Genomic DNA, 22,195 nt, shown 5'->3' with positions numbered 1-22,195 from the left:
TAGAGGTTGCCGACTTCCAGGGAGCGTTCAGGGATTGGAAAATCCGGTATCAGCGTGATATCGACTCCAATGGGGACAACTTTGAAGATTTCTAATGAAAAATTGTACATAATTTGCCAATAAAACATTTCCTGAGATAAGTCCGGTTCCTTATTATACAGACTATGTATAACATGTTTTTTAATTAACATAGGTAATCGTAAGGTAAGTGATTCATAACAAATTTGTAGAAACCTTGATAATAAATACCTTATATGGTCAAAGCTTAGAACGGTAGGAGCAGAGAACTCTCTGTTTGTCTATAGAGGAGTCCGCGTTATAATGACAGTAAAGAAAGATGGGAGAGCAGCGTTGTCGATTCTATGCCTTGCCACTGCCCACTATAGAGGATAGCTGATAGATTTAATGTATTATTAACAATTTATTCCTGTTTAGAATAATCAATTATATTATATTTGTTGAGGAAATAATATGTTCTTAGATGATTGAATAATAAATCTCCATTATTGAGTTTGAATATCTTGCTGATTAATTATATTTCTACATGGTTGAGAAACGATCTAGCATCTTTGCAGAGCTGAAGAATGATAGCGCTATCAGCTTTGTCAAATGATAGACAAGGATAGCAACACCAATGTTAATCAAATACTGCTATTCTAACGTGGACTTCTCTATAGAAACTAATAAAATGAACCATTTGTTATACATATTTCTATATACAGGCGAGTTTATCTGAGAATGTTTTGAAAATAATATTATGATTCAAAGATATTTAAATCAAATGCTGTGACTAGAATTCTTAGCTAGTTTCATGAGGAAAAGCTATACTTAGCTAATCATGAGCTACCATTTTGAATATAGGTCTAGTAAGAAACTGATATATCTTTTCAGAATCATAGTTCGAATATGAATAAATGTAGGCTATACATTTCTCAACCAAGTTTATGCTTAATATTATATTCAATAAGAGGAAAAAAATTCTATCAATTGTCATTGGTCAAATTTTATTGTATTCGAGAGAAGAAGAATAAAGATAATTTCAATTTCAATTTATGGGTATATTCGACGATAACTTTCGAATTCTTCAATCAATCAACTTCAAACCTTTAATACATTTTATAAGATAGTGTGCTGGTTGCACAACAGCCGTTTAAATTTTAACCGTGATCAATTCCACGAGAACGAATCAGTGAAGCTGTCTTTTCCAATACGCCTTCTCTGATTGGTTCTCGTGAAATTAATCACCGTTAAAATTTAACCATCTGTTGTGCAACCGGGCCTAGCTTTAAAAGATTAAACAGATGCAGTTCGTTGGCCAACGAAATTGACTTACTCCTTCGTTTTTTTTTTTTTTTTTGAGGATATAACAGGATAAAATTCTCATGCATAAAATAAAAAGTTGTGATTGGTCATAGAGAAACAATAGCTTAAACTAGCAATAGCTTAAACTTAACTTACACTATTGTTTCTCTATGGATTGGTCTATATAATTTATCATTACAAATAATAAATCACCTGTCAATCAGCTCGATTATTATCAATTACATGCTATCAATTATAAATCACGAATCAGCTGTCAGCTGGATTATTAATTGCATGCAACAATGCAACTCGATGCATGCAACTTGAACGTTTCACTGCTTTCAACAGCTGGCAGAATATCAGCGGCATTTTGAGCGAGTTCTACAGCCCGGGGGACTCACCAGTATGGTACTATTCGATAAAGATATAGTTCTAACTAAAGATCATCATGATATGGAGTTTATCAATCGAGATAAGGTATCAAAGACAAGATTGAAGACAAATTGTCAATACAGTTAGGGAGGATAAGGGAAGAAAAACTGAAGTTGATGCCAAAGTATGAAATTCAGTTTTAATGAAAACCATTTCTTCTTTTGCCTTCATCCTACTTGAACTGTTGATATTGATATATTGTAAATAATTCATATTATTCTTGCACTTTTACAACAGTACAAGAAAACCGTGAGTACTGTTGTAAAAGTGCAGGTTTAATATTAATTATTTACAAGATATGAAAACCATTATTAACAAGAGTAAGTGCAAAGAATTAGCTCAACTAGAACGGATCAATGAGAAAACTTGGCCACTATTTAATTAGGTCACGGACACATCTTCGCGTGAATTATGAAGATGCCAAGCAGAATCGATCGTGTGATGAATCAAATCACGGATGAATAAAGAATGAATCAAGGATGAATAACGGGTGACACGTTCAAGGTTGAGGTGACAATAGTGATATAACGTTTAAGCTTTACGTAAGAACTGAGTTAAAGTAATTATTCATAGGAATCGATAAATTAAGTTGAATAAGTGCTTCTATCACTTTTAACAATACTAGCTGAAGCCCTGTTTTTTCAATTGATTTCTTATCAGCTGTGCAGAATAAAATGATAAAAATGAATACAATGATTTCTTAGGTAATAGATTTATGATAAAAATGATTGAAATGGATATGTGAAATTTTTCTTCTATAATGAAATAAAAACTATTGTCAAATATTAAGTTATCATTTACATAACCTCTAGACTGTGTATTCCAAATTAAGGTTTAAAGCAGTTTTGGGCGAATGCCTGTTGTTTTTACCTACATTGTATCTAGTGTCTATGAATAAATGAAATTGAATTCTACAGTTTCATACAGTCTTTTTACAGTTGAATTTGACAAAATATGGGTGTTTTTAGTTCATTATGGAACGGTTCTACAACATCGACAGTGACACAGTTTAATTTTTTCTTCTATGTTTGGTTTTGAAGCATCTAAATTTAAAAATCGACTTTGTGGAAATAATTAAGAACTGAAAATGTTGTGAAGTGAACAACTACAAGACTTAACCTATTTCGGACTATGTGTAACCTTATCTAAATTTGGGAGAGGAATAGCACAAGGTTACCTTATTTTTCCTCTCCCTGTCATTTTTGATGATGTACTTGTTGTATGAATCAATAAAGAATAAAGGATACAATCCTATTATATTAAGCGATCAATTTCTGTATTTATACATCTGTTTATTTTTATATCTGTTTATTTTTATATCTGTTTATTTTTATATCTGGCTATTTTTATATCTGGTTATTTATGTTTAACGGATCTCGAAAACGGCTCTAACGATTTTCACGAAATTTGGAACATAGTAGGTTTATGATATAAAGATTCGATTGCACTAGGTCTCATCCTTGAGAAAACTCGCTGAACGTCATTAAAAGGATAATTCATCTTTGGCTGAAACAGCTGTGGATAGTAGAAAAGTGAGTATGTGAAAAATCAAAATATCGCATCCCCGAAATTCATAAGATGACGTATAGCCAGCTGTGAAATATAAACACGATTATTTTAGAGAATTGTGTTCTGTTTATCAATAAATAAAAATAACGAGCGAAGCTCGGTGCCCCGATATTGATTTCTTATGGAAGCATTCACACATTGGCAAACTACAAATGTGTGAACGCTCCCATAAGAATTAATATTATTCTTTTTTGCCTTGGTAGAGCCACAGAGAAGTAAGGATTTACTTTGTGTTAAACTTAGAGCAGAAATCGTGGATTTTCAATGACTGCTGGGCAGAAAGTGTGTAACATTATTTCTTATGAGAGTGTTCAAACATTGGTGGACTAAAAATGTGTGAACACTTTCATAGAAGTCAATCTTATTCTTTTTCTACCAAGAGAGCAGAAATCCTGAATTTCAATGACTGCTGAGCAGAAAGTGTGTAACATTTTTTTTTTGAGAGTGTTCAAACATTGGTGAACTAAAAATGGGTCTTATGAACACTTTCATAAGAGTCAATCTTATTCTTTTTATACCTAGAGAGCAGAAATCCTGAATTTCAATGACTGCTGAGCAGAAAGTGTGTAACATTATTTCTTATGAGAGTGTTCAAACATTGGTGAACTACAAATGTGTGAACACTTTCATAAGAGCCAATGTTATTCTTTTTCTACCTAGAGAGTAGAAATCCAGAATTTCAATGACTGCTGAGTAGGAAGTGTGTAACATTATTTCTTATGAGTGTGTTCAAACATTGGTGAACTACAAATGTGTGAACACTTTCATAAGAGTCAATCTTATTCTTTTTCTACCTAGAGAGTAGAAATCCTGAATTTCAATGACTGCTGAGCAGAAAGTGTTAACATTATTTTTTATGAGAGTGTTCAAACATGTGTGAACACTTTCAAGGGAGTCAATAATATTCTTTTTCTTCCCTGAGAGCATGAATTGTTTGGAAAACAGGACTTGAGAAATAGCAAGAAAGATCCAAGTTAATTGTAACGATCTTAAGCTGTGTCCACACTGAACAAAATAATGTTCGACTGTTGAAAAAGTTTGGGCAAATTTGTATCATGTTTGACAAACAATGTTTGCCCGTGGCCAGTGTGGACGCGTCACCAAACAAAATATTTGTAAGTGGGAAGAACAGGTTTTATGTTTTACAACTGTCAACTCTGAAAATGTTTGGAAAAAACAGTAATTTTTTTTACAAATAATGATTGTCCAAACTTTGTAAAATGTCTGCCCCTGAGCTCCTCAACAAACATGTTTGCCGAACATGTATGTCAAATATTTGTTCAGGCTTTACAATTTGTAACACGGCTTTACAAATAACTTGGAATAACACAATTATTCTACATTATTTTGAGTAGCACCCAGATATTTTCAATTTATTATTCTTCAAGAATCGTAGTGTATTTTTGAAACTTTTCTCATTAGATTTCTTGATGTATTGTATTGACTTCTATAGTATCATGTTATGATCAACTATACTGAAAAACTACGATAACAAAACTTTGACTAATAGAATGATCACCAAGTGGTATTTTATGATTAATTTTTAACGTTCTAATTCAGAAATTCAGTATTTAATCATTCAGTCCATGACCGGCACTCGCAAGACAGACTTTGTCAAAGTTTAAAACAATTAAAACACTGAGGGCCGGTTTCCGAGCTCGGGATTTAGCTAAGTTCTAGACTTTAAACAGCTGGAGTCAGAAAATTAGCTTTCCAAAACGGGGCGTAGTCGCAGTTTTTATAACAGTAGTTGCAGTTTTTATTTTCTCATTTCTATATTTGTAAACGTTTTTCCGTGACGAAATTAATCATCTCTAAATAATTCAAAATAGCTGAAACTTTACACTATTTTCTCTTTATTTTATTTTGTGTTTAATTTCTAGTTTTTTGAAATTTAATTCATACGTGACTATATGACAATGACTGCGCCCCATTTCGGAAAGCCAATTTTCTGACTCCAGCTGTTTAAAGTCCAGAACTTAGCCAAATCCCGAGCTCGGAAACCGGCCCTAAATGGTCTTTGGCAATAACATGAATTTCAATTTCTCATTACAAGACGTTTTATTAGATTACGGTAACTCATGTGATTAGATTTTATAAACTTTGTCATATCTTCATATTTTGAAGGAATCAACAAGAACTTTTTAGTAGCTTTATAATAAAACATACAGCTTATAATACAAGTACAAATGTAAATATTGTGATAGTTGTTATTGAACGAAAATCCCAATTAAATTCTGTAAATCACCCCGAAACCATACAGCATGTAGAAATGAACATATTGCAATAATTATCATTAAACGAGAATTCCAATTAAATGCTGTAAATCACCCCGAAGACTTCTGCTACCGCAAATATTGACACCAGGGTAAACAGCTAGATGGAAATTCGATTATTTCAAATTATTTATTCATATGGCTTTTATCGACAAAGCGATCCTTTTGAATATTCTTCCTTGCCATATTACCCAATATCATTTCCTATTAACACTCAAGTTTATAGGTTATATAGTGGGTTCATGTTTCATCACTAAAAATTTGCACTTTCACTCCCTGAGAAATTGTTTTCAATTATTTCAAATAATTTTTGTAAAGTAGCGCTCATCGAATTTCCATCAAGCTGTTTACCCTGTTGTCAATATTTGCAGTAGCAGAAGTCTTCGGGGTGATTTAAGTATTTAATTGGGATTTTCGTTAATTTGTGTGGTCCTGTTGTATAAATAAGAATTGGAACAGTTTTGGGCGTGAACCTGTGGTACTTTTCTGTAAGTTGTGTAATTCTGAATAATTGAATAAGAATTATTCATTAGGTTAGCATTTGAACAAATGCAATTTCCAATTTATTTCTATCTGTGCATATTACAAGTTTACAAGGCTACTAAGAATGCAGCGATATAGTATTGCCTTTCCTAGTCTTAATTAAATTCACCAGAAGCCCCACAAGATTGAAAGTAAATATTCGTCAACAAGTGCATTAAAAACAGATACCGTACTTGAACAGTATGGAGCTGAATCCGTCTTTCGAAAAGAGTAGAGAAGACTTCAATGTACCGTATTTGTGTAGGCCTATTTCACTCATTTTCTCTGACAACATACAAGTTAATAAGATATCAAGAAAATGTTTAAGCTTGAATAAAATTATTTTCATCAAGATTATTTTCATCTTTGAGCTACATTCAAAAAGAGCAGAGAAGACTTTAATGTATTGGTGTATTTCACTCATTTTCTCTGGCAACATACAAGGGATTGAGAAAATGTTTAAGCTTGAATAAAATTACTTTCATCAAGATCATTTTTCATCTTTAGACTACATTCAAAAAGAGTAGAAAAGATTAAAATGTATTGGTGCATTTCTCTCATTTTCTCTGACAACATACAAGGGTTTGAGAAAATGTTTAAGCTTGAATAAAGCTATTTTCATCAAGATATTATTTTAATTTTAGGCTACGTTCAATGGGGAATCTGAAAAATACAAAAGTTTTAGATAATTTGCAATTAACTTTTCATTTTCATAACTTGTTCCCTTATGAACCGGTACATGCCCTAGTAGCATGTCTATGTTAAGAATACTTACTTACTTACTTGAATACTTGAGGTCGTTGCCAATGACTGGAATTTAAGAAACCTGTAACCATTATTATTATTTAAACCCACATAATAGCACGATTTTCTTATATTCTCACTATATTCGGCACTTCGTGAGAAACTTGTGAGTCTGGCACTTGTTTTTGTGAGTCTTGTCTGTGGTTCATATTACTCATGAACGACTTGTCAAGCAGTCAGGGGGCTGTGCTTTTTGCGAATGACACCACATTGATTGCCAGAGGTGTCAAAATACAAATCCCAAGTACTCTATTCTATGGATGGAGAGGCTATACAATAAACTTTTTTGAGATCTATGACTGACCTCTCATCTTGGTTTTGATCTTAGTTTTTGTCAAGTATTACTTTTTTGATGCAATCTATCCAAAAAGTGCTGGTCATGGATGGAGATTACTGAATATTATGAAGGTATACTCTATTTTCTTACAACTTAATTGATGTTTGAAAATCCATTCAATCAATAGAAACAGATACGGTAACCATAATGTAAGTTACATTAAATAGGCTACCTGAAGTAGTTTTGATGAAAATTGCGTTATCATTGTATTTGTTTCTAGGTAGACTTAGGCTGAACTATTTCCCAGTCTTCTTGATTACAACAAAGAATTAGTCGAGTTCAATAACTAGTACTATTGTATAATCAAATCAACTAAAAAAAGAAGCTGTATTGATTTGCATAGACATAACCTCCAAGGTCGTCATGTTTTTACTTACTCTGCTGCAGCTCCATGCCGAAAATAGTAGGCGAACGATTTTTTTAGTTCCTCGATGGAATTTATATCGTCGAAATGTTCCGGGGCACCAATAGATTCGTCATAATCTAAGAAATCGGTGGCACTAATCAGGAGATCATGACATGCACCATAACCTACCGCTACTTTCGGTCTATCAGAAACATGTTGCTTTTCAACGGCTATAAGTCCACTAAGCACTTCATTCAATTTTCTCTGCAGATCATTCTCCGTTTGTCTCAAATATATCGCCAGAAAAATGACAAACAACGAACAAACCGTTCCAAGAGTTAAAACTTTAGTGACAGCTGCCATTAGTAATACTGATTTTGTAAAATTGAGACAATTTTAGCGAAAACTATTTTCAAATTTAAAAACTGGTGAACATAATTTCACGAAGCGCGGCAAGCTTTGGACATGAAACAAGTTCTAAAATTAATTGACACGAACGAGTTTAGAGAGCTGCAAGTTTACATGAGAGCTGATTCTCGCAAAATGAGCAAATCAGCTGTGAAAGAGGGAGTTGAGCGAAGCAACTGCCTTCTTGAATCAAGATGCTATTCTTTGCTTACAAATATAGAATTCGACATTTCTATTTTTTGAAATATTAAGAAACAATAACTCTTAAAAGATGTTTATAGAATGAATTAAGAGTCGTTATTTGAATATCTATTGTATATTTGCTCTCAATAAAATAAACGTTTTCTCCATTTCCGGGTTCCGGTTTCTGAAGATCACATAACCTCATTTTCACAGTTCAGTTTCAGTTTTCTTTTCGTCCTTGATACGTATTGAGTGTTGTCTATCGATTCTATCTTGTTTTGTCGCAGATTTTTTCAAGTTTTCCTGTGTTACAAACAAATTTGTTGTGTTATATAGCTAAATTTGTATTATTTCTTTCATAATATAATTAGTGTTTCAATAGTTTTCAACTATTTTAACTAAAAATCTTTTTTGAAGTTTGGTTCCTCAGCCACTCACACAAGATGGCTAAACGTAGGCCCAACGTTTCACCATACAGTGTAATCAGTGATTTCGAAAATGATTCGGATTTGGAAGAATTATCATGTGCAAAACGTAGAAAATCTTCTGAGAGTTTAGTGTCCTCCACTGTGGCATACGGTATGAATCAGGAATGGAAACAGTTGAATTGACTGAAGAAAATGAGCACACCTACTCTTGTTCCCCAATAATTCTAACAAATCCGCGAGGGAAGCAGGCTACAGATAATTCAGTAAGTACTTCAAATAAAAATTCGGGTAAATGGAAATCAATTTTGAAAAACAGTTCATCAACAGAAACCGTTCAAACATCTGTGGTGGACTCCAGCTCAGCTTCTGAGCAGGACGATGATGAAGATTTCACAATAGATCCTCGCCCACAGAAATCGAGAAGATCGAAAGCAAAATGCTTTTCCAAGAATGCTATCAACGCGCGCATAAATCGCATAAGGAAGAAACAGTATGTAAGTAGTTTAGAAGATGATGTCAAATCGTTGAAGATCATAAAGAAGGCTCTTTCCCAAGAGTTGAATTCCAAATCAACGGAAATTGCTTCCCTGAAGAATGAGGTTAAGTACCTGCGCAGTATTATCGCTAACAATGGTCAGATTGGGGGTTTGTTGAAAAGAATTTGTACAAACAACAGTATTGAGATTAGGTCATCAGTTGTACAGCAAAACAACTCACAATGTCTCACTTCCAACGAAGTGTGGGAAAGTGATGCCACCAATGTATCACCCATTCTCACAAACAGTATTGACTTTCCCAAAAGTATAGACACTGATTTCGAAACCGATGCTTTACTAGAGTCAAATCTTGATGTTCTGTTAGGGTCTACATGGAGTTCCTCTGCGACGCCAGCTTTAGATTTGCCTGAAAATGACGAGTTTTTCCGTTGTGAAACGCCTTCAAAATACCTGGATAGCTTTGGTGATAACCAATCAGACTACGGAGTTTGTTTACATGTTGGGAGGAATAGGATATCGTTGGAGTTTTGCGCAGCCTGCAATGAAAGCGCTTTGAACAATTGGAGTTCAAATATGTTTGACTGAACAATGTGGTTGACAGAATTATCCAATCTTATTGGAGGTAAGCATTTCAATATTTTGTAATTTTCTAGTTGTAGTCTGCTTCGTCTAGTTGTAAGTATTAAGTATTTAATGAACGTTCTGAAAGGCAATGCCCCAGCTAAGCCATCTAAGAGAACCGCCCTCAGCGGAAGAACCTACCTACAAAAAAAGGCCGGGAGTGGAACTCACGTAGGTCACTAGTTTGTAGGTAGAGAGACCAAACCTCTCCACTGCTCAAAGAAGGGCGGCCAGTCAGGCAAAACTTCTTGGTAGAGGTGAGGTTTTTGACCCTTCAAAGTTTCGGAGGGGCAAAAAGAAAAAACCCAAAAGGCCAGAGGTAGGTGAAGCTCCTGGCACAAATGTGGGTCAAGAGGCTGAATCGAGGGTGGCCAGGTGCCCTAGAGGCAATTTGGCGACCCTTTCCTCAGCGGAAGGACTTACGAAGAAGGCCAGGAGTGGAACTCACTTAGGTCACGAGGACCAATCAGTCTTGAGAGACTGCCAAGCATTTCACACAGGATTGCAAGAGACTAGGGGCAAGGAGAAGGGTTCTGTTTGCCTGTAAGCAACCAGGTGATGAATAATATGTTAGTATAGAGAAAAACTCTTGTATCTTGTTAGTTGCTAACGTACTTGGGACACACAATAAGCTCCGGTTGACGTGTGGGGCTCTTTGTACCTTTGGATCCTTGAATCCGTCCCTTCAAACATAACATAACATAACAAGCCATCGAGAAGCTTATGATTCTAGAATATTCTTATTTCTTGTCAATAATATTCATTTAGGCCTACCTATCATTATTTTGAGAAGAATCGATATCTGATTAGTTTACTGAATAGTTAATAGGCTACTGTTTAAGATCGTTATTATTTAGGTATAGTAAGATGTGTTTTATCTTGAATTAATTACAACATTTGTGTATTTCAGCTTCATCGTACAAGGAGCATCGTTACAAAAGAGGGCACTAGTTCCCAGAGTACCCGCCTGTATTATGTTCAATTTGAAAAAAAAACAACCTTTCAATCTTATTAACATACTGTATTTATATTATGGTGTGTTCGAATTCATATTCTACTCATTTGTGTAGGCCTACTTTTAATTTAATATTAAATTTTTTCAGCATTAAATGATGGAGACAATAGTGAAACCGTTGATGACCTTTTTATGGAAGGAGAGATCTATAAAAGGATTTGTTGTTATTCGCTATTGATGGATAAATTTTTTGAATTAGTATTGTGATTTGAATTCTCATGTGGCGGAATTCGTGAGGGGTGAGGGCTCAAAATTAAATCTTGTGGTAGTTGAGGGGGGTGGGATACAGAAAAGACCAGCAGCGAATGACTGCCAGAAAGACCTGCAAATCAGAATGGCTAATGGCAACATTTTTCAGGTCTCCAATTCAGTGGGGGGGGGGGAGGTAGTGGCTGATTTTTTTTATCTGATTTCAAGTGGGGCAACCCTGTGTGTGAATAGGTTAAATTTTAGTGACGTAAATGATTCACGATGTTGACTGGGAAACTTATAACTTTATGTGGGCTCCGAACTAATGGATGAGCTATTGTTAATTAGATTGGCAATAATTTCTGTTGATAACCAACTGATAAAATAGCTATAGTGAGGTCCACGTTTTAATGGCAGTGGGAAAAATAGAACAACGTTGCCGATCCCCTGTCTTGTCAATTTTTTCTTTAGACGGTAGCTGATACAGGTGTATTTAATGTAATATTAACTGTTCATTCTCGTTTAAAATTTCATTCAGAAAATCTCATCCTCGTTTTGAATTATATTTTTCAATGATTTCATTATGAAATTTCATATTAATTAAATTAAATATTTGGTTAATTAATTGTTAATTCTACATTTTTAGAAGACAATCTGGCAACAGAGCAAAGCGAGAAAGAGATAGCGCTATCCGCTTTGTTGAATGATTGACAAGGATAGCAATACCATGCTAATCAAACATTATCATTATAACGTGGACCTCACTATAGTAGAATGCGCTTTATTCTATTGTTATAACAAACTGAATTAAGTTTTTTCAAGCATTTTTCCGTGTTCTAAATATACGGTATGTTGTGTATGTTCACTAGTTGTCTATTTTCTTGTAATTTAGTTTTTGTATGCAAATCATTAATCAGTTTCTTCGCTCTTTTGCAGATTTCCCAAATTCCATGGTTCTAAACCAAAGTGAAAGGATTACGAGGAGACAGGAGGAGAAATGTGTGAAAGGAAGGAGAGTGAATCTAAGGATAAACGGATGAATCTAGGAGATATCGAAAAGCTGATAAAAACTTGCAAATAAGGTGTGGTCCTACCTCTTTCTATTGTGTTTTTATATTTTAGAATTAATCATGTAGGAAGTGTCTCTTATATAGTTTTGCTAATGCATTATAAATAAAGACAAGCTGAGTATAATCTTCTGAGAAAGAGATTTGTGCTTTAGAATAGGGGTATTTCCTGATGTTATACACCTTGAACTGATTATTCCTTATATTTATAAGGTATAAGGTAATCTATCTTTCAATGTTATCACATCTGAAACAACATCTCTTGAGTTATTGGTATAAAATATAATCCAACACTATAAAAGACTGGTTAATATTGGAACAAACTGAACATTATCCGAGTGAACTGTATTGTTAAGGTGTGTACAGATTTACGCGCCGCGAACATGAGCAATTCACTTTTAATCAGCTGATTCCAAGCTTTTTATATCTATCTTACCGTTTCTGTAAAAATACAGATATAATCAGCTGATTAAAAGTGGATTGCTCATGTTCGCGGCGCGTATATCTGTACGCACCTTTAGGTATATATTTATTCTCTTCGGTAAGTTTTAGTATAAGAACTGTTACTGAATTGGCAAGTCATATTTTTATGAGTGTTGTTCATCAAACGTTTTTCCAGGTGTATTATTTGTTTCCCAACAATAATATTTGGCTGAACTTGTATTAAGTTGATATTTTAAAATTAATTATGTCCCACTTTTGAGTTGACAAACAATCTGGATAGAAATTTATAAAAAATTTTATCACTAGTGAAATTTAAAATTTCTAAAAGCTTTATCATGAAAACTATTTTTAATAACGTTGAATCAATTTATTTGTTGTCTCTCATAATAATTATGTTTATCTGAAACCAATCATCAACTCCCATTAGCTTGAAATTTCTGTTATCTGGAGATTTTTAAATTATGATAACTTAACTTTCATACACATAATAATTTATGAAAATTTTATCTCTAGTGAAATTTGAAATTTCTAAAAGCTTTATGATGGAACTAACTATTAATAATATTGAATAATTAACTAATTTGTTGTCTCTCATATGTTTATTTGAAACCAATCATCAATTCCCATTAGATTGAAATTTCTGTTATCTGGAGATTCATAACTTTTGTACACAGCCCATCAAAATAATCGTTTTTTGCAACTTATTTTGAGTCAATCCTTTGCCAATTATTAATGGATAGGGTCCACTTTATGTATTATTGATATTAGTATTAAACATTTGTTGAATTTATTTGTTGAATATTGAATTAGATTACTACTTGTAAATATTGCATTTTTTAATCCAAATATCACTAAATTTCTTCAAGATGCTATTATTGATATAAGGGCTATCATGTTTACTATAGGCTTATTATAGGTAGCTTGATACGATGTGTGTTCCCAGGATCACAACACTATAATAAAATACTCAAGACATTTTCTTATTCGTGTTACAAATAAGTTGAAAACAGACTATTTTTGAGCTTTACTGTGTAAAAATAATATATTAATCTTGAATATTATCATTGTAATATTTTCACCACTCTTGAATAATGTAGATCATAAACCATTGGAAAAACTGTGAATTGTAAATTGATTTGAATAGTAAAATCCTTGTTGAAAACGTGTTGATTGAAAATGAAAAGTGTAAAATAAAAGTTGATTATAAACTTGTGTGATTTTTTTCAATTGTTGTGTTCCTTCCCTATATTTTGAATGTTGATTATTGAACAAATTGTCTTGATTTCAGCTGCGGCGACTGGTGGCGACTCTTTGGAGACTTGCTACATCACACTATGTTCAATGAACATGATTTTAAATGGTGTGTATTTAATTTTTGATGATATTGTTTTTCCAAGTTCTATGAAAGTATTTGTCTGTGCTCAGTTAGTTCAATTCTAGACTTCAGATCTTAAAATTATAGACTTCCATTTTTTTTTTCAATTTTGAACACTTAAATTACGACATAGCTGTCAGTTATATCTAACTGCTTAGAGTAATTCTGCTTTAATTTAAGTATTCAAAAGTGATTATTAACAAGCAGTTCGTAATGGAAAGAAATATTGAATATTTTTATTTTTTGTTGATTAAGGCCCGGTTGCACAACAGCCGGCTAAATTTTAACCGGGATTAATTTTACGAGAACTAATCAGAGAAGGCCCTTTTGATAAGGCTTCTCTGATTGGTTCTCGTAAAATTAATCACTGATAAAATTTAACCGGTTTTTCTGCAACCGGCACATAGACTTTCATTTTTTGTTGACTAAGTGTATTACAATAGAGAAACAATAGCATAAGTAGATATCCTATGGTATAGGACGTTTATGTCGCAACTTTTACTGTTATCTCAAGCCGATAGTACAAGTAATTCTTTCCGGTTAAGCTGTGTGACACTGGTAGTCTCTCATATTTTGCCGTTCATACACACTCACCCCAACAAAACAGTAAAATTCGACAATAATCAACAGTAATCGGCTTGAGATAACAGTAAAAGTTGCGTCATAAACGCCCTATACCATGGGATATCTACTTATGCTATTGTTTATCTATGGTATTACCTATTGAATAATTAATTGTATTAATAGTGAATTTATAATCGTAGTTCGTGATGGAGACCTTAATTTATGAATTGACAACTGAGAGAATAAGACGTTGATGTTGTCAATACCACTATCTTTGTTCAAAACTTAATTCACATTACAGAACCAGCTGTTCATGGTAACACCTAACACATCTTCAGCTGAACTAATGTGGTAGGTGTTACCATGAAACCTGGTTCTATAATGTGAATTTATTTTTGAACAAATAATATAGTGGTATTGACAACATTAACGTCTTTTTCTTTCATTCATGGAGAAATACTACAATCTCATGCCATACAATCAGACTTGACAACTCTTTAAATTCAATCTTTATTTTAGCTTCTAATCCTAGTCTTAAACCCACCTTTTCAACTTCAAAATTATGACTCCTTGTCATTGAATATGTCTCATCAACTACAAAAATTATGACTAAAGCTAAATAAAAGATTGAGTCGAAAAAGTTTTCAAGTCATCAATTTTGATCTCCATTACTAACTGCAATTTCAAATTCACTAATAATACAATATTACTTTATCAATATTACCGTTGTGGGTGATACACTAAGACCCGGTTGTACAACAGTCGGTTAAATTCTAATCTTGATTAATTTCACGAGAACCAATCAGAGAAGCCGTCTTATCAAAAAGGCCTTCTCTGATTGGTTCTCGTGAAATTAATCACGGTTAAAATTCAACCGGCTTTTGTGCGACCGGGCCTTAATCAACGAAAAATGGTAATCTACTATTTTAAAAAATTATGAAATAATCAATCTCATTATCATAAAAAAGTTGAAATAAACATTTAATTATTGAACTTGATTAGTTCTTCTCAAAAATATGTTTAGAATGATTACAGTAGCAATATTTTGTGCTTTCTTTTAAAACCTTCAATGTAGGAGTCCTGGTTTGAGAACGGGCCTGTAAAATGAGGGATTATACAAGAAAAGCCAAAGCATTGGGAATTATTGAACTCGTGACTTACTTATTATAATTTATCAAAATTATCGTAATCCTCAAAACAACGGTTCCCCCAATATTGCTCCCTAGGGTATTTTTAAATAGATTTCAAATTTTCTTCAATGAATATTTATTGTTAGTTTGAAATACACAGACAGGTATTTTTATAAGAGAAAAATAATCCAAAGTCATTTCAGTGTTAAATTTATTCAATTAGTAAAATCATTTTTTCCAATATTTTCATGAAATCACAAAATTTGTACCTTCTTGGAAGTTTACTAGATCCAATAATACATAGTTCTATACATAATTCTATTTGAAAATTCTGGTTTCTTTGAGAACAGAGATAGAAATCCCTTGATCATTCATGTTTTTTGAAAACATATAAAACCATAGCCACCTCTAATACAGAGGTGTATTAAAGGTGGCTATGATAAAACCCTCTGAAACATAAGTTAAAAATTATTAACGTACAAAAATCATTCAACATCACCTTTCAAATAAAATAGAATTTTTAAAGAAAGTTTTTGTCTTGTATGTGCTTCCTTGATTTTGATATTATTTTATCAAGTGATTTAGAATTTATTTGAAATTAATGCTGTATCTAAGCTTATTATTGACTATGGGGCTTTAGGAAAAATCTCCAATTAGTTTCAATTTGTTATTTTTACAAACAAATACTGAGTTCTAGAAAAATACAGCAGTATTCATTTTTTTCTTGTAATTTGACTGAAATCTAATACTTTGGTTAATGAACAGTTCAATTCTAGCTTAAATTAATAGGTTTAAGTTTGACACTAAAGGGGTATATCACTCCATTTTTCACTATTCATTATTTGTATTTTAGAGTACTGTATTACAGTAATAGTCAGTAAAGCTCTGTGAATAATAAGATTCGAGCAATAACATAGGAACTTTTTCACCAGAATAATAATATTCTTTCTCTCTTTTTATTTTTCTTTAAAATTTTATTCATTCCACTCCTAATATTATTAAGCCTATTTAAAAGGCTATTCCTTTTCAATTGTTTCATTGTCTCGTCAATAAAACTCATTCTATTTTCAACATAGAAATCGAGTTGATATTAACAGAAATTTTTAAGTATTAAAATGTCAACTAATATTCCTTACTTTATGGAATAAAATAATACACTTTTGTAAAAGTATGTGTTAAAATTCATGTCAAGTAAATTAAAGCAGCACATAAGACAAGAACATTTAGTTTTTCCCCCACATCTTTAACGAATACTATGATATTTTTATATCTAATATTTCAATTTCTCCATAAATTCTTCTCAACTGAAATGACTTTCTCATCAACTTTTTGGCCGATTTTATCACTATTTTTTGGTTTACATGATGGACGAGGAGAGAAGAGAGAGAGAGGACTACAAAGAGAGGAAAGGAAGCTTGAGAGAGAGAAGAAGTTTCCAATCCAGAAAATAGAGGTAAGTAATAAGGTAGGTATTATTTTTGATAGTTGATTTGTTTTTGAGCTATGTAGGATATTTTTTGAGAATGATTTAATATAATTTAGTGAGATTTACGTTTTAAAGTTGGTTGAAATGATGACATAGTTGACACGTTTCTTCTTCCACCGCCTTATTTTCTCAAAACATACAAATAATAATACAGTACAGTGTGTTCACTTGAAATATTTATTTATTTAGCGTATGGCAGACATACAACAATATAGCTCTCATATAATGACGGGGTTAGAATTCAAGGGGTCCAAGTGACATATTGTTAGTTTCGAGAAAATTGTGTATGAAGTTTACTTACATTAATTAATTCTTCATCCATGAAATGAATATAAAAATGATATTCACCTATTCCTATAACTATTCAGTATACTTTTACCAAATCAAACATACAGTTTCATGTCTCAAATTGCTCTCCTTTCTTAATTATCAGCTAAATAGTGATAAGAAGTATCACTTGTACCCCTTGTTTGCCAAAAAAAACTATTGTCTAGCTACACATAAATTATCAAATTTACCAGCAATTGAACAATGATTAATGACCTCATTGCAATATTATCTGATTCGCTAATTGGTTCTTGAGGTATCTCTTGCTTGGTGACATGGCTTAATCAAGGTTAAATTTAATTTAATGGATAAGAGCAACAGTTGAACTGTAAACAAGGGATCCAAGTCACTTGGACCCCTTGTTTAATCAAATGAACAGCTGTTTGAGAATAATTTAGTTTGAAAATTTTACACCAGATATGTCGGCACTGATTAGACTTACGCTTATACCTCTTGTATACTAGGTTTTACCACTTTCAGCTATCGATTACTGTAGCTAACTCAAAAAAAATGTCACTTGGACCCCTTGTATTCTGACCCCCTCATAATATATATGAGTCTCAAATGCATAGATATACAATGTATATTTCCAAATTCTTTGAGATGTTGTGTAGTTTTCGGTCAGGAGAACTTAAGTTTGTCTGACCGCCATTATAGGCCTAACTAAAATAAATATCACTTGAAATATAAATACATATTAACACATAATCATAAAATTATTGGTAATGGAAAAACATGTATCTTGTTATACAGGGTGGCACAGATGGATTGGGTGGTTTTAACATACTTGTCAAACTGTGACTTTAAAATCACAAGTCATCAACTTGATAATTATGCTTGAGTAGACCAATGCGGAACGTTGAGGACCGACTCGAATGCATCGCTCGAGAAGGAGGGCATTTGATGGTTGTAATTTTTAAAAACTAACGACTTATTTGCTGTTTCTAAACTTCCATTGTAACTACACGTTTTGCACATTATTTCAATCCAATGTACCTTAAACCTTTAAAATTGACAGTCTAACAAGTATCTTAAAACCATCTGATCCATCTACGCCACCTTTTACAGAGTGTCTCACGAAATGTGTAACAACCAAAGACCATTTTACATGAAATTTGTAATAGAAAATATCCTGTAAATTTCTCTTTCATCGACCTTAGTTCTCGAGATCTATCGATTTTTCTGTTTTTGTAAAACGCCAATAACTAGAAAACTATTAGTCAAGATCGAATTCAAGGGTATGGTTGATTGATTGATTTTTAATTGCCTTTATTAAGGGCGGAGTTGGACTCCAGGTCCTCTCTGCCACATAACCCTTGGAGAGAAAAAATATCAAATGGGATTCATATAATTTGTTCCTCACTTTGTCGTTTTTAAACATTTTATGAGCGTTCAAACTGTTCTAAATTTGGTTTTGAACTCGACAAATGTACCACCTTCAACTTTGAACGGTCATAAAAAGTCCAAAAACGTCAAACAAAGGATCAAATTATATGGATTTTATTAGAAATTTCTTCCTCTTTCCAACCATATCCTTAAAATTAGATTGTGACTCATAGTTTTCTAGTGATTGATGCTTCTGAAAAATATTTTAAAATCGATATATCTTGAAAACTAAGGTCGACATAAGAAAGTTTTATTCTAAACTAGCAGGTAACCCGTGCTCCGCAAAGGTTTAATTAATAACTTGACCTACTGAAATGTTGAAGAATTTAAAATATGCCTTTAACCATCCTCGGTGAATTGAGAATCAATATGCAAAATTTCAAGTTAATCAGTTGAGTAGTTTAGACGTGATTATGCATCATTCGTGAATTCCTTATCCGGTACGTGTGTAAGCGAATTCTTTCCTTATTATATTATAATAGATTTGCATTAATAATTGCAATTTTTTACATTAATGTTGCAAATTTCATGTAGAATCTATGGTTTTCGGCTGTTAAACCTTTCGTGGACCACTTTGTACTAGTAGTTCGGTGAACAGTAGACCTCACGCAGTATTCTCATCCACAAGTACCTTATTGAAACTGACCTTATACAGCAATAGACTGGCTTCTCCACACATCTGTGTAATCACTTGACAGCTGATTTATGATGAATAATTCTATAATCTGATTTTTACTCTAATATTGGCGTATGAAGGAGGCTCCTTTTTCCTTTTATATTATCCTTGAAATGCAAAATTTCCAAAAAACCTTGTATATACGTCGACGCGCAATTAAAAAAGGAACATACCTGTCAAATTTCATGGAAATCTATTACCGCGTTTCGCCGTAAATGCGCAACATATAAACATTTAAACATTAAGAGAAATGCCAAACCGTCGACTTGAATCTTAGACCTCACTTCGCTCGGCCAATAAGATGCATGAAAACAGCGATGTATCATATTTGATATCTCTCGACACCTGATTAAATGTGGTTGCAGTGAGGTACAGAGAATCTCTACAAGTATCTGCCTATGTCTAAGTGACAGATGACGGAGAAGTTCAGTATCATTACACTGAGCGGCCTCATCAATGATGCAGCTTGTTATCCGTAGATATCTTCTCATTGTGAGACTATCTAGTCGTTAGGGAGGGTGTCATGTCTGCGATATCTCAAATGTGCGAGAATCAGCTGATCGGGAAGATCTCAGATGTGCGAAATTTCAGTTTGTCTGGTTCCCGTTGCTTTTTGGATACAACATCATTGTATTCGTATGATACCTTATCATATTCTGGATCGATATTGTATCATGTGAATTGATACTATATCTTTTATTATGGATTGATACTGTATCATATTCTGGATCGATATTGTATCATGTGAATTGATACTATATCTTATTATGGATTGATACTGTATCATATTCTGGATCGATATTGTATCATGTGAATTGATACTATATCTTATTATGGATTGATACTGTATCATATTCTGGATCTATATTGTATCATGTGAATTGATAATATATCTTATTATGGATTGATACCTTATCATATTCTGGATCTATATTGTATCATGTGAATTGATACTATATCTTATTATGGATTGATACTGTATCATATTCTGGATCTATATTGTATCATGTGAATTGATACTATATCTTATTATGGATTGATACCTTATCATATTCTGGATCGATATTGTATCATGTGAATTGATACTATATCTTATTATGGATTGATACCTTATCATATTCTGGATCGATATTGTATCATGTGAATTGATACTATATCTTATTATGGATTGATACTGTATCATATTCTGAGCTGACACGTTTGCTAATGTGATACTGTGAGAATGTACAAACTGAACGGCACAACGTCTCACTTGTTTCAGATTTTCTGGAATAGGCAATCGCAGATCTGAGGCACTTCAGTTGGTGCTTGATGTTTAATTCAATATGATTTTCCAATAATTTAAGTTTCAAGTTCTCTTTGCATCAGCCTGATAAATTGTAGTTCTCCAATCAATAGAAGTTTCCTTAAAGGTGCGTACAGACTGTCGCTCTGCTCCGCAACCGAACGTCACTCCAGCAGAGCGATTGATGATCGACCGGCGAGCAAGAGTGGTTCGACCGGGGAACGCGAGAAGATCTAACATCTTCCGTAACGTTCATGATGGGTGCGTGGGCGGAGCGACTGTGGTTCGATGGTGGTACGAGGGAGGAGCATGCTCGGTGTTGGTTGGAAGCGCGAATATGAGTACGCAGCTTAAGGCTCAACTCACACTTACGCGACTCAGCATGTGTTTTCAATTGGTGAGGTCGCGGGGACTAGAATCGACTGGTCTGAGTGTCACCATTTGGAAACACATGCTGCGTCGAGAAGAGACTAGAGTCGCAGTTTCAGCCTTACTCTTCATCAATTGCATTAATTTTTCTCTATAAAAATTCAGATTTTTTCTTACTCACATCTGGTTCTCTAGGCTTGTAAAATTTCTACACTTGCTCCTCACAATCCAATTTAGCTGCGTTTCTGAACTGTGCTTCAACTATACTGAGGTCCACGTTATAATGTCAGTATCTGATTAACATTGGTATTGCTATCCTTGTCTATCACTCGTTAAAGCAGATGCCGATATCTTTCCTGGCTCTGATATCCTGCCAGATTGTTTTTCAACAATTTGGAAATATAATGAATTACCAAAATATTTAGTCTCAGTTATGAAAATCTATTATTAAATCACTGAAACATATATCTCCTTGACGAGTATAATTGATCATATTAAACAAGAATGAACATTTAATATGACATTAGATATAGGTATCAGCTTTCTTCTATAGACTTGGCAAGTCAGGGAATCTGATTCACCGATATCAGGGAATCATATATACCGGTTTCAGCTATCCTCTGTAGAAGTCATGGCAAGGAAGAGAATCGACAACGCTTTTCTCCTATCTTTCTCCTCTGCCATTATAACGTGGACCTCACTATAGACATTGAGGTGTCAGTTTGGCCCTCGGATTTTCTAACAATCTGATCAGTGCGGTCAGTTTGGACCCAAGTTTTGAAGCTTAGTATATTTTTATTAGTAGCTTTTGTATATTCTTCAAGTTTAATGTCAATTGCAGCATTCGTGGGAGCATTAAACAATATTCGTGATGTTTATTAAAATTATGAATACTTTCAGATATCAAAATAAAATATGAGATGTCAAAGTAAAATGAGATGTCAAAATACAATAAATCCGTCCAATTTTGATATTTATTTAGTACCTAGTCAACAATGTTGTATTTCTAATCCGACCATATTTGCATTTTAATAGTTATCTCTTTTTGTATCAAGTTTGATTTTATAAATAAAATGTTGTTAACTTTGAACTGTAGTAATTTCTTTTACCGTTTCGCTTCAATAGATTATTTCATATTTCTTGAGGTCTGATTTGCA

General features: G+C 33.1%; 2 protein-coding genes across 6 annotated transcripts in view; one reads left to right on the top strand and one right to left on the bottom strand.

The window, feature by feature from the left end:
• The window catches only part of LOC111052119 (ADP-dependent glucokinase), a 45,503-nt gene extending 37,351 nt beyond the window's left edge, over positions 1–8,152 (bottom strand). The window contains exon 1 of the mRNA XM_039438292.1: positions 7,620–8,152. Within this exon, the coding sequence (XP_039294226.1) occupies positions 7,620–7,951 (332 nt within the window). The 5' untranslated portion in view covers positions 7,952–8,152. The remainder of the gene's footprint in view (positions 1–7,619) is intronic.
• A 241-nt stretch (positions 8,153–8,393) lies between these two features.
• Positions 8,394–22,128, top strand: LOC120353662. 5 transcript variants are annotated; one of them, XR_005572515.1, is made up of 5 exons: positions 8,394–9,726; positions 11,866–12,011; positions 13,729–13,800; positions 16,886–16,962; positions 20,646–22,128. XR_005572515.1 is itself a non-coding variant. In XM_039438291.1 (2 exons), the coding sequence occupies exon 1, from the start codon at positions 8,772–8,774 to the stop codon at positions 9,687–9,689; it is 918 nt and encodes a 305-aa protein (XP_039294225.1). In that variant the 5' UTR covers positions 8,394–8,771; the 3' UTR covers positions 9,690–9,726; positions 11,866–13,648. The 5 variants fall into 5 exon arrangements, 1 of the variants encoding a protein (XP_039294225.1); XR_005572513.1 differs by having other exon boundaries at positions 16,886–22,128; XR_005572514.1 differs by having other exon boundaries at positions 13,729–16,962.
• Positions 22,129–22,195: the final 67 nt, after the last annotated feature.

The sequence above is a fragment of the Nilaparvata lugens genome, chromosome 11, assembly GCF_014356525.2.
Source record: "Nilaparvata lugens isolate BPH chromosome 11, ASM1435652v1, whole genome shotgun sequence".
Taxonomy (NCBI): Eukaryota; Metazoa; Arthropoda; class Insecta; order Hemiptera; family Delphacidae; genus Nilaparvata; species Nilaparvata lugens.
The sequence above is the reverse complement of the archived record's forward strand: the minus strand, read 5'-3'. Positions and strand labels throughout refer to the sequence as shown.